This window comes from Bos javanicus, chromosome 9 (genome assembly GCF_032452875.1).
Source record: "Bos javanicus breed banteng chromosome 9, ARS-OSU_banteng_1.0, whole genome shotgun sequence".
NCBI lineage: Eukaryota > Metazoa > Chordata > Mammalia > Artiodactyla > Bovidae > Bos > Bos javanicus.
In genome coordinates this window covers 66,297,727-66,311,179 of record NC_083876.1, presented here as the reverse complement: position 1 = coordinate 66,311,179, position 13,453 = coordinate 66,297,727, and the positions used below count along the sequence as shown (strand labels likewise).

At 35.8% G+C, this 13,453-nt stretch overlaps 1 protein-coding gene across 6 annotated transcripts in view; it reads left to right on the top strand.

Moving 5' to 3' along the window:
- Window positions 1-13,453, top strand: part of PTPRK (protein tyrosine phosphatase receptor type K) — a 616,741-nt gene that overhangs the window by 329,015 nt on the left and 274,273 nt on the right. For all 6 annotated transcript variants that reach the window (XM_061427930.1, XM_061427929.1, XM_061427931.1 and 3 more), the window contains exon 6: window positions 12,019-12,193. In XM_061427930.1, the coding sequence (XP_061283914.1) occupies window positions 12,019-12,193 (175 nt within the window). The remainder of the gene's footprint in view (window positions 1-12,018; window positions 12,194-13,453) is intronic.

The window sequence follows — 13,453 nt, the reverse complement described above, 5'->3', positions numbered from 1 at the left end:
GACAGTCTGTGAATTTGTTTTCTCATTTTCTGTCTGGGAATTAATTTGCCTGTTCGACCCAATCATTTACTTGTTTCCCCTTCTACCTTGATAATTGCATGTGAGTTTTCCTAAATAGAAGTGAAAAATGGGGAAACGTTTTCATTCCTTTTCACTCTTTTTAGCCTCAAAAAAGCTTACCAAGACAGTCTGAAGCTTGTGGCCAAATTAAATCTCTGGGTGTTCCTGATTTCACTTAGGAGAGTTCATCTAAGAAAAGGCTGTTGGTGCCACCCACCTCGCCTCCTGTATCCTGTGGCTCACAGAGCAGGACTAGCATTAGAGAAGAGTATCAGACATGTCTATTGTACTTTCCTGACTCCTTGTAAACTGATAGATGATCACTAGCCTGCTGCTTAATTCTAATTTTCTCTGTTTATCCTATTTAAGTATTGAAGTGAAGTGTTAGTCACTCAGTCATGTCTGACTCTTTGCGACCCCATGGACTGTACCCTGCTAGGCTCCTCTGTCCATGGAATTCTCCAGGCAAGAATACTGGAGTGGGTTGCCATTTCCTTCTCCAGTTTGATTTACAATTAATTCTACTCCACTTAAAAGACCATGATCTGTTTGGTAGCTAATAGCTATGATTCTTGTCAGTCCTGTTTTTCCTCAGGACATTGATTTATTTGAGTTCATGGCGTTATATCTTCCCTCTTGACTTCATGTAAAGAATTATAATCATTGGTCTTGAAGTAAAATCACTGACCAAGTATCATGGATTATGTTTATCTTTTACCCTTTCCATTTTGGGTGTATATATGTATGTAACAAAGACCATCAGAAAGTGTAATCATATTTAATTTTTAGAATTGCTAAATATTCCTGAGGTCATTTTGGTTGGCTTTGTGTGGCTTTCTACCATCAAAAGTTCAGTTCCTCAAAGTTATAACGCATTCTTTTCTTTCTTTGATTATTCATAAACTCTGAATTTGTTGTCTGCAGATTACACAATTGACTATATATGAATAATGTGTGGAATATTGTTTGTCTTCTTTATTCCTCGAACATATCTGTAAAAGCCTGGCAGTGTAGAAGCTCAAGGATTTCTTCTTATCTATATCGATAAATAACAATTGACTGCTCTTTCTGTACAAGAGTGATACACTCTCCTACTGCTGGCAGAAGATTCCTTTCAGTGTTTCTCAGGTGTGTCATGTCAAGCACGTTACAACTTTTAACTGAGCTCCTGTGACCAGTGTTACAATATGGGGCTCTGGCAGTGGGCTGGGTCTCTTCTTAATGAAAAGCAGTCTGATTTAAATATCTAATATTTATAAAATTATTTTATTTTAGAATTAAACATAGAGAAACCTCACAAGAAGTGAAAACTATGACTCATTGAAGTTTTATAAGATACCCACCACACAGATCATGAAAAAGACTACCAGCTGTCCTAGAGGCTCTTTTCAAGTTCTCCATCTCAGACACAACTGAGTCATCTCCCTACCCCTATAAATAGTAATTATCATGACTTTTAGCCTTTGTTTTTCTTATGGTTTTTGTCATATATATACTCTCCTTAGACACTATAGATTAATCTTGTCTATTTTTAAAAATATATCTTTTAAAGTCCTGTTAATCTCTGTATTTTTCCTGTGCCCTTTTTTCCTTCCCAATTTATCTGTTGAGCAACCCAGGCCATTTGACTTGTAGTTTTCACACAGTCTGCGTTCTACTGATTGCATACAAATGTCCTCTTCAGTTCATGTTCCTTTGAATTTCCTGAAAATTGGCAGCCAGATCTAGATTCAGGTTTGATTCTCTGGCAGTACTAGAGGTGGTACATAGTGTGATTACCAGAGGCACAAAACGTCTCATTTCTTTTTTTTTTTTTTCAGTCCTGATACCAATTGGTGCTTAATGCCTATATTCATTCCTGGAGGTTGTCAGTTATGATATTCTGGTTTTATTATTTCTTTTGTGTTTTGCTTAATTAATGAAGACATGCTTCTCATCATCTACTATTTGACTACACAATGACACAGTTCATTTAAAGAAAGGGATGGTAGCTTCTCAACTCTTTCTTTAATTATTGGTTTTCAGTATAATTGGTTGGTTCCTATCATCATCAAAGACGACAGATTCTTCTTTTTTCTTTTTATTATTATGAACTCATGGATTTATACATATTTAATGGACTTCAATGTACTGCAATTGCTACTGTTTTTTTAAACTCAAATCATACCACTTTTTGCTGGTGGTTGGCTCCTGAATCCTTTTGATATGCCTTCAGTCGTCTTTGATAGCTTTATTGTTGCAAGGAATTGTTTTATGTGATTGTGGAACCTGGGTAGGCAAGTTAAAGTCTATAAGTCAAGCACTTGCAGAGGGCAGACTGGAATACTCAGCCACAGACTAAAGTTGCTATTCATAGGTGGAATTTCTTCTACTCAGGGAGGCCTCTGATCTACTCTTAAGTAAGATTATCTAGGATATTCTCGCTTACCTAATGTTGGTTGGTTATGGACTTTAATCCCATCTACAAAATACCTTAGTAGAGACAAATAATTAGTTAATGTTTTAATTGAATAACTTGGGACTGTAGCCTTGTCAAGTTGATACATTAAAAGAGCATCACAATTATCAAATATATTATTCACTTAGATATTGTTTTATCTTCATAATATTACTATTATTAGAATTTGCAGTTAGAACTTTTACACAGTTATCTCACCTATTATTCTCAGTATCTCTGTTGAATAAACCTTTACAAAATTGATGTCCCCATTTTTAGATGAAAAGGCAGAGACTTGAGAAGTAATGAGAAATTGTGAAGCTAATAAGTAGTCATTTCAAGACTAGACCATAGGAGTCATCTCCTATAGTTCTGTCTATTTACTCATGACCTCTTTGTGTGGTTCCTCATATTGATCGCCTTGTCCTCACATCGCAAAGATGCCTTTGCTTCTTAGGTTAAAATTCATTTTCGTGTTTGATGACTGACTTTATTTTTTGTTAAGCTTGGCTAATGTTCCTGATTTTCCAGCACATTTTCTGCCTTATGTCAGAATTACAATATTTGCATCCTTTTTTCCTGTGTCAAATATCATTTCCCTTGTTCAGTCTTTTCATTGCCATATAGTAAATGGGTGGTAAACTTAGGATTATAATTTTAGTGTAATTTCTCCTAAAGGAACATTATTTCCTTATTGTTTAATCTACTGAAGTCAGTATGATTTATAATGGATATAAATGAGTGCTTTTCTCAAAATAGTAACAATTTTTTTCTAATTTTTTAAATTTATAAATGTCTAAATCTTTGTTTGTCGTGATACTCTTTCATGTTTCTAAAATTCTTTGATTTAATTGTTCAATAATAATGCTGCTGATGATAGCTTTATCTCTATGATATCTATGAGAAAGAAAAAAAAAATTCATATGGCAGACAAGTCCCAGGAAGAAATCCTCAGGTCCTTGGCTGGATTGTTATATGATTCACTGATTCACATCAACCTTAATTTTAGTGGGTAAATTTAAACAGATTAGTTTTGTAAAGAGCACTGGTATTGAAAAATTATATGCAGTCCCCTAAATATTATTCTATAGGAATTTAAATGCAAAACATAGAAAAACAATCACTTGCCCTTTTTCCAGCTCTTAAGAGGATGGAGGAGACACATATCATTATGAAAGGTAGTGAAAAAGAAAGCAATAAATGTAATTTAATTTTTCTTCATGTCAGTAGAGTGAAATAATCTCTGCAAGTGTTCTATGTACCACATTATTTAATTTAAAATTAAATCGGATTAATTTTATTCCTCAAGTTTTGAAAAGAGAGACTGAAGTAAACTATTCCATATTTTAACCATAGCATATTAACCTTTAGGATTTCAAGCTGAAAGTAACAGAGAACCAAATGTGTTATATCATTAACAGGAAATCCAGAAATAGGGGGGCTATAAGAACTGTTGACATCATTTCATTTTAAAAATTTTAAAATTTTTCTCAAGAGAGTAAAGTGAGGATTTATTAAATGGTATTACATCCACGGGGTGAGAGTGGGCAGACTTGGGTGAGAAGCTTCGGGCACCATTTAGATACATAATCAAGAACCTGATTCTGTTTTTCTCCTTAATGTGACATCCTCATCATTTTATTCATGACACTGAGAAAAAGAAGAGGACCCACTGTGCTTTCTCTAGAAGTGAGAATATCTTTCTGGAAATAACATGGCTTATTCCTATTATTTCTCATTGGCCAGGATCACACCCATTTTTAGACCTGTCAACTGTTCATAGGAACTGGACCTCCATGATTGTTTTTGACCAATTGTCTCAAGCTGAAATATCTTGATTAATAACCTATGGATCTTGTAAAAATATAGATTTTGATTCAGTAGATCTAAAGTGATCTCTCTAAACTTTGCATTTGTAATAATCTGACAGGTGATCCTAATGCTAATGCAATAATAAATACTGGGAAATAACCAATATTACCACTCTACTTTATGCCAGGAATTGAACTTGACAAATAAATACTGCATGCACCCTGCATGATGAAGCTTACTTAGTTTAATTAGAGGACTGATAATAGTCAGCAATTCCAGTGACTTGCCTAGAGTTACTTGGTAAGCGATGAGTCTCAACAACCTATACTAGAGACTAAATAAGAAAGCATGACAAGGATCTGGGGTGGGCGGGGGAAAGAAGAGGAATGAAGACAGCAAAGTGCTAGGTTATAATCCTTGGATCATATAATTTTGTGGTTCTTAGTATTTCTCAGAGTTGGGGATTTTGCAATGGAGAAATCACATAAAAATCTCCAAGCAGAATAAAGAGCCTGGAACTGAAGATTATAAAGGCAGAAAACTATACGTGAACACTGCTGCGTAGGGATAAAATTACCATTACTTCTTTCCGTCTTCCATAGCCCTGCCTACTCTGCTAAATTGATACCTTGTAGGCAGGCAAAGATCTATTATTTTAGATTATAAAATAAAAAGTTATCATTATTTTTGAATTCTGAAATGTAAATGTCATAAACTGCTCCTTTTAACTTTAATGCATTACTTGAAGTAAATAAAATGCATTACTTGAAGCAAATAAAGTACATAAAGCAATGTCTAGTGTAGTAGACTACATTTTCTCATTGATAAAATGCATTGATCAAGACTTAACAACAAATAATCAACTCATTTGACTGGACCTGTGATACAAATGAAGTAAAAACAGCTCTGGTTTATTTTAGAGGAAATATTACTAAATTTTGCATCTTTAAACCTAGTTTTGAGTTTTAATCCTGCTACTAACAGGCTATATATGTATCACATTTCTAATCTTTCTGGATTTTGATTTTATAATCTATAAATTAAAATGACTATCACAGAAAATTTGAATTAGAGAACAGTGATAGAATCAGGATAACAGCTAATATAACATGAGGGACATGGAGGGGCTTATTAAGTGATTTTTGAAGAAAAATCTGAAATTATGACTACAATTATTTTATTGTTATTTTGAGAGATAATTAGCACCTAAGTGTACTATACTCATTAATTATATCAACAATATGTATCCTATATAAGCATATACATGTTATCACTTTATTAGTATAATAAAAATCATGTACAAACACAGTGTAATCAACTTAGTGATCTCCGGATGGGATCACCTTAAGTAGAGCCCTCAGCAACTCTAAGTTGTGGCTTAGCTCAGAAAGAACTTTGTATAAATGATCTCTGGATGTCCTTGAGGTTCTATATTTCTGTAGCTTCCCTTTAGTATTCATTTTAATTAATGATTATTATATATTTTGCTATAATAACTTATGAAAGCCTCAGGAAGTTTTACATGACTCTTACCTTTAAAAATATCATGTGTATGAATTTAGTACATTTTAACAAAGAACTTTTTCCACAAAATAATAATATATTGCATAATATGATGCTGTGGAAGAAAAAAATGCAAGATTTGAAACCCTACCTTCAGGATGATTTCAGTACACAAAAAGGTAAAAGGGCATCCAGATATAGAATATGTTATAGAAGTGATTCAAGGTAGAAATGCGGGTTACATTTTTATGATAATCTCTGAGTTTCTGAGACCCTATTCATGACAGTTTCAGTGGGGATGGCAGGTAGAAGAGTATGTTTAAATTGATGAAATGTGAGCTCGAGGCTGAGAGGACATTGTTTGTCTTCATAGCTTATGTCATTATGGGCCTCATCTAGGAATACCTAAGAGTTGTTGGTGTCCATTGTGGGGTAATTCAGATTTTTCACAATAGCAAATGACTGATTCCAGCAGAAGTCAGTAGTGGTCTTGTAACTGTTGCAGAAAAATAGAGTAGATCCTATATTGGCAGTACAGAAACAATGGAAAGTTTTTAAAAATTTGGAATTCTTCCAGGCTAGTGAAAATGTCTGAAATCACTGCTTATAAAGTAAATTAGGGTCAGAAAGTGAGGTCTCACTAACAATGCAAAAGACTGAAGGACTAGGAGACAATGTCAGCAGCAACTGTGATTCAGATTGAGAAAGCTGTTTTAGCACAGGAACCAGGTAGTAGTGAAGGCTGTTGAGCATTGCGGAGGCCTACGTGAATTTTGGGATCATGAGAATATTCACAGAACTATGGTGGAGAGGATAATTTGACCTGGTAGATAATTGATTGGAAGTCGTTGCAGAGGCTGGGAATTCCAGAAGTTAAGAGGTTATTTGAGTGGGATTGTGAAAGAGCGATATGCAAGTGAGAAACTGGGATAGAGGATAAAGTAGAAGACACTGTGCCATCCTTTGGGAAAAGTTTGGAGGAAAGTGTTACTGTGAGATGAATGACAACGAAGATGGAAAGATGAAATAATCATTATTGAGAGTAAAACATTAAGGGTATACTTATAAACTCATCACAGAAGAACATGGATTTTGAAATCCATCTTGAAAGTGCTAAAAGATGTGAGTGTGTTTGTGCAGAGTAAGATAATTTAGAAGGCAAGTAGGAAGTGGGAGTTGATTGGTCTTGCCAAAGGAAGAACTGAGAACTATAAATGGTAGTAAGAAAGGTGGTGGAAGATGGAGAGCACCACTGGAGGTGTAAATTGGGGGAGATGAGGTGAGGGCATGTAGCTGTATGAGTGCTGAGTCACGGTCTGCCTTCTCATTGGAAAATTAATATTAAATAATGTGATAACTGAAAAAATGCAGGTTGAGATTTACATGCATAAAGTTTTTTTGTTTGTTATGTGATTATAGGGAAAGAGAATTCAGGCTGCATTTTATGAATTTATATTTTAGGGCTGGTGAGTATAAGCTGCTCTTACTCTTTGTGGGTTAGGAACAAAGAATTAACAAAACACTCAATGAATGAAAAATGCCAATGTTAAATTTTGGACTTTTTATCTGCAGGTATATATAAGTATATATACGTATATATATGTCAGGTCCATGGATCAAGGCAAATACTTATATGGAATGTCAGGTCCATGAATCAAGGCAAATTGGAAGTGGTCAAACAAGAGATGGCAAGAGTGAATGTCGACATTCTAGGAATAAGAGAACTGAAATGGACTGGAATGGGTGATTTAATACAGATGACCATTATATCTACTACTGCAGGCAGGAATCCCTCAGAAGAAATGGAGTAGCCATCATGGTCAACAAAAGAGTCCAAAATGTAGTACTTGGACGCAGTCTCAAAAATGACAAAATGATCTCTGTTTGTTTCCAAAGCGAACCATTCAATATCACAGTAATCCAAGTCAATGCTCCAACCAGTAATGCTGAAGAAGCTAAAGTTGAACGGTTCTATGAAGACCTACAAGATCTTTTAGAACTAACGCCCCAAAAAGATGTCCTTTTCATTATAGGGGACTGGAATGCAAAAGTAGGAAATCAAGAAACACCTGGAGTAACAGGCAAATTTGGCCTTGGAATACGGAATGAAGCAGGGCAAAGACTAATAGAGTTTTGCCAAGAAAATGCACCGGTCATAACAAACACCCTCTTCCAACAACACAAGAGAAGACTCTACACATGGACATCACCAGATGGTCAACACCGAAATCAGATTGATTATATTCTTTGCAGCCAAAGATGGAGAAGCTCTATACAGTCAGCAAAAACAAGACCAGGAGCTGACTGTGGGTCAGACCATGAACTCCTTATTGCCAAATTCAGATTTAAATTGAAGAAAGTAGGGAAAACCACTAGACCATTCAGGTATGACCTAAATCAAATCCCTTATGATTATACAGTGGAAGTGAGAAATAGATTTAAGGGCCTAGATCTGATAGATAGAGTGCCTGATGAAATATGGAATGAGGTTCGTGACATTGTACAGGAGACAGGGATCAAGACCATCCCCATGGAAAAGAAATGCAAAAAAGCAAAATGGCTGTCTGGGGAGGCCTTACAAATAGCTGTGAAAAGAAGAGAAGCGAAAAGCAAAGGAGAAAAGGAAAGATATAAACATCTGAATGCAGAGTTCCAAAGAATAGCAAGAAGAGATAAGAAAGCCTTCTTCAGCAATCAATGCAAAGAAATAGGGGAAAACAACAGAATGGGAAAGACTAGAGATCTCTTCAAGAAAATCAGAGATAACAAAGGAAAATTTCATGCAAAGATGGGCTCGATAAAGGACAGAAATGGTATGGACCTAACAAAAGCAGAAAATATTAAGAATGGATGGCAAGAATACACGGAAGAACTGTACAAAAAAGATCTTCACGACCCAGATAATCATGATGGTGTGATCACTGACCTAGAGCCAGACATCCTGGAATGTGAAGTCAAGTGGGCCTTAGAAAGCATTACTAGGGACAAAGCTAGTGGAGGTGATGGAATTCCAGTTGAGCTATTCCAAATCCTGAAAGATGATGCTGTGAAAGTGCTGCACTCAATATGCCAGCAAATTTGGAAAACTCAGCAGTGGCCACAGGACTGGAAAAGGTCAGTTTTCATTCCAATCCCAAAGAAAGGCAAATGCCAAAGAATGCTCAAACTACCACACAATTGCACTCATCTCACACGCTAGTAAAGTAATGCTCAAAATTCTCCAAGCCAGGCTTCAGCAATATGTGAACTGGGAACTTCCTGATGTTCAAGCTGGTTTTAGAAAAGGCAGAGGAACCAGAGATCATTTTGCCAACATATGCTGGATCATGGAAAAAGCAAGAGAGTTCCAGAAAAACATCTATTTCTGCTTTATTGACTATGCCAAAGCCTTTGACTGTGTGGATCACAATAAACTGTGGAAAATTCTGAAAGAGATGGGAATACCAGACCACCTGACCTGCCTCTTGAGAATCTGTATGCAGGTCAGGAAGCAACAGTTAGAACTGGACATGGAACAACAGACTGGTTCCAAATAGGGAAAGGAGTACGTCAAGGCTGTATATTGTCACCCTGTTTATTTAACTTATATGCAGAGTACATCATGAGAAACACTGGACTGGAAGAAACACAAGCTGGAATCAAGATTGCCAGGAGAAATATCAATAACCTCAGATATGCAGATGACACCACCCTTATGGCAGAAAGTGAAGAGGAACTAAAAAGCCTCTTGATGAAAATGAAAGAGGAGAGTGAAAAAGTTGGCTTAAAGCTCAACATTCAGAAAATGAAGATCATGGCATCTGGTCCCATCACTTCATGGGAAATAGATGGGGAAACAGTGGAAACAGTGTCAGACTTTATTTTCTGGGCTCCAAAATCACTGCAGATGGTGATTGCAGCCATGAAATTAAAGGACGCTTACTCCTTGGAAGGAAAGTCATGACCAACCTAGATAGCATATTCAAAAGCAGAGACATTACTTTGCCAACAAAGGTCTGTCTAGTCAAGGCTACGGTTTTTCCAGTGGTCGTGTATGGATGTGAGAGTTGGACTGTGAAGATGGCTGAAGGCGGAAGAGTTGATGCTTTTGAACTGTGGTGTTGGAGAAGAGTCTTGAGAGTCCCTTGGACTGCAAGGAGATCCAACCAGTCCATTCTGAAGGAGATCAGCCCTGGGATTTCTTTGGAAGGAATGATACTAAAGCTGAAACTCCATTACTTTGGCCACCTCATGCGAAGAGTTGACTCGTTGGAAAAGACTCTGATACTTGGAGGGATTGGGGGCAGGAGGAGAAGGGGACGACAGAGGATGAGATGGCTGGATGGCATCACTGACTTGATGGACGTGAGTCTGAGTGAACTCCGGGAGTTGGAGATGGACAGGGAGGCCTGGCGTGCTGTGATTCATGGGGTTGCAAAGAGTCGGACACAACTGAGCGACTGATCTGATCTGATATATAAGTATATAGACACATGCATATATACAAGATAATATGCATGTACATATCATTTCAGATATAGAGAAGGGTGTTAAAGATACAGTAGATTTTAACATTTTAAAACTTATTAAAGTAATTAATTCCTTTATTATTTACTAGTTTAAAAATGCAAAGTATTTCAAACATTCAAAAAAATTTATAAAAAAAGCAAAAATTAACCACTAATATGCCCAACACTCTAATTTAATAGAAACTGACACTTTGCTTTTTTGTCCTAATTTTTCTAAACAACTTTTTCCCTAAGATTTAAACATATTTCAGAGGAATATAGGAGATGTTGTGCATTTACCAGGACTGTACTGGTTTTAGTTTGCTTAGTTTAACTGCCATGTTGAATTTTACTGATTGGATAAATCTCAGTTCATTTATCCACTACTCAGGTATATTTTATGGGATCTTTCCCATACTTAACTATTAGAAATGATTCTGAGTTGAGCATTCTTGTACATATGTGTGATCACACATGAAAGGGTGATCCAAATGTAGAAATGGAACTATTGGGTTCTATGTTTTATGCATCTTCAGCTTTACTAGATAGTAGCAAATAATTGTCTAACATGACTGTAACCATTTACACTTCCATAGGTAATTTTACTAGTCTGTTTTACACTATTTGATGAGATGATACATCAAATAATGTAAAAGGATACCAGGAATACTTAGCATTTTACGTACCAGACGTGAGAATGAGGATCATGGCCATTTATCTTTCATAGTTGTGGCTTTCCTTTGCCCTTTGTGCTATCTTTGATATAAAGAATTTTTAAATTTGGGCTGAGGATCTCTTTTCATGGTTATTATACATACACATTTTCTCTCTTTATAGCCTCTCCATTTGTTGACAGGATTATTTGTCTTTTTCCTTGTTGAACTGTAGAAGAATTTTATATAACCTGACTATTTATCTTTGATGGCTTTTTTCATGACAAATAATCTTATCATGGTTTGTGGCTTGCTTTTTTCACTTTATATATGATATCTTTCAATATATAGAAGTTAGCAATTTTATTGTAGTTGAATTTGTCAACCACATTCTTTATGGTCTTGTGTGAGGCATCCTGATATTATAAATACATTTTCCAATAGTTCATTTTGAAAGTTGACAGATATGCTTTTAACTTTTAGGTTCCTTTGATTACTTCTTTTAAATGGTATAAATTGGCTGTCATTAATGCCAAAGAGATAAAAGTTTGCAAAGAGTACACATTTTGGCTTGACTGTAAATTATTCATTGGTATTTTATAGTCATCCTGTCATGATCGCATGCTATGCATTTAGAATACTGAGATGCATTGACCATGGTCTCAGTCTCCTGAAAGGGACAAATCTAATAAGCACATGCAGTGCAGTATAAGGGCTAAAAGAAGACTTTACATATATAAAACCTGGGAGAAGGGAGATGGCAGTGAATTATTTGCCAAGAAGCCATTATCTGTCCTGCTAATTCATATACTCTGGGCTAATAGAAATTCTATGGAAAACTGAGATTACTATTATAGTTTAGCACTACACCCCTTAAGGGAAACCAATATTAACTTACATCCTTTTTCTGATTGAAAGACAATAGTGAAAATTTGTGGGGCTGCACGAATATTTTCCTCCTAATTTTAACAAATAATAAGTTATCACAGATGTTGTTTGCCAGGATGCTTTAAATTTCTGGAAATGTTAAAACCCTGTTTTATAAAAGATTGGTTTTTGTTTACAGAGACGAAATGGTGAAGATATACCTGTGGCTCAGACTAAGAACATCAATCACAGAAGATTTGCTGCTTCCTTTAGATTGCAAGAAGTGACAAAAACTGATCAGGATTTGTATCGCTGTGTAACTCAGTCAGAACGAGGTTCTGGTGTGTCCAATTTTGCTCAACTTATTGTAAGAGGTAAAGTAAAATTGCTTTCACTTCATGAAATTGCATGGCTTCATTAGAACAAAAGCGACTTTTGTAGATATTTGGATTTTTTAAATCTAGTGCTCTTTATCTCAAATTACTGCAAAAAGCATATCATTATAAAAGTTCTGAAAATATCTTAAGGTCAAATTAAGATTGTTGTTATATGGTGTGTCCGATAAGGTTTCAGTAAGTGATTTTTATCAAAAGGAATCTATTTAATACTCGAACAGGGCTAAACATACATAAAATACTTTATTTTGCCATCAATTTAAAGCTACCAGAGGAATTGGTGAGGGATTATGATACATCAGTACTTTTCTTTAGTGGATACTGGAAAAACAAGTACAAGTGCATGTACAAGTATAAGTATAAGTATAAGTATAGTATAAGTAAGTATAAGCATAGTACTTATACTTGTAGAAGTACAAGTACAATGTATATTACATTCACTGAAAATTGACTGAGTCCCTATATAATTCACTCTTCTAGGTTGTGGAGATACAATGGTTAGTAAAATACAAAGACCCTCCCCTGTGTATGTAGGGCTTCCCTGGTGGCTCAGATGGTAAAGAGTCTGCCTGCAGTGCAGGAGACCCAGGTTTGATCCCTGGGTCAGGTAGATCCCCTGGAGAAGGAAATGGCAACCAACTCCAGTATTCTTGCCTGGAAAAATCCCATGGATGGAGGAGCCTGGCAGGCTATATAGTCCATGAGGTCGCAAAGAGTTGGACATGACTGAGCCACTTCACTTTCTTTTCCCTATGTAGCTTAACACTGAGGTATAATAGGCGCATCATATATAAAATTGTAGTATCGCATCAAGGGATGTGTTATGAATAAAAATAAATACACAAAATGAGGGGGATTGATGGCTTAATTAAGATGATCTGGAAGGCCTCTTTGTGAACATGACAACTGAGCTGAATCCTTCAAAAATGAGGACGTCAGCCATGTGAAAATTTAGAGGAAAAGCAACTTTTGATGAATAGACTATCATGTATCAGTTGTTTATAATAACAAATGAAAATAATTATAAACCATATAAGTCTCTTCAAGAAGAAGTTTGGCAGATTTTAACAAAAACATTTCATCTGGACTGAGATTTGTCAGAGGTGTCAGGGAAGGCCTTTGTCATTGACTTTCTTTGAGATAGAATCTGAAAGTTGAGAAAAAGTTGCTCAGATGAAGGTTGTAGTTTTGAGGGGCAGGGGTAAGAAAAAGAAGGATCAGCAAGCAGAGAGCAAGGCA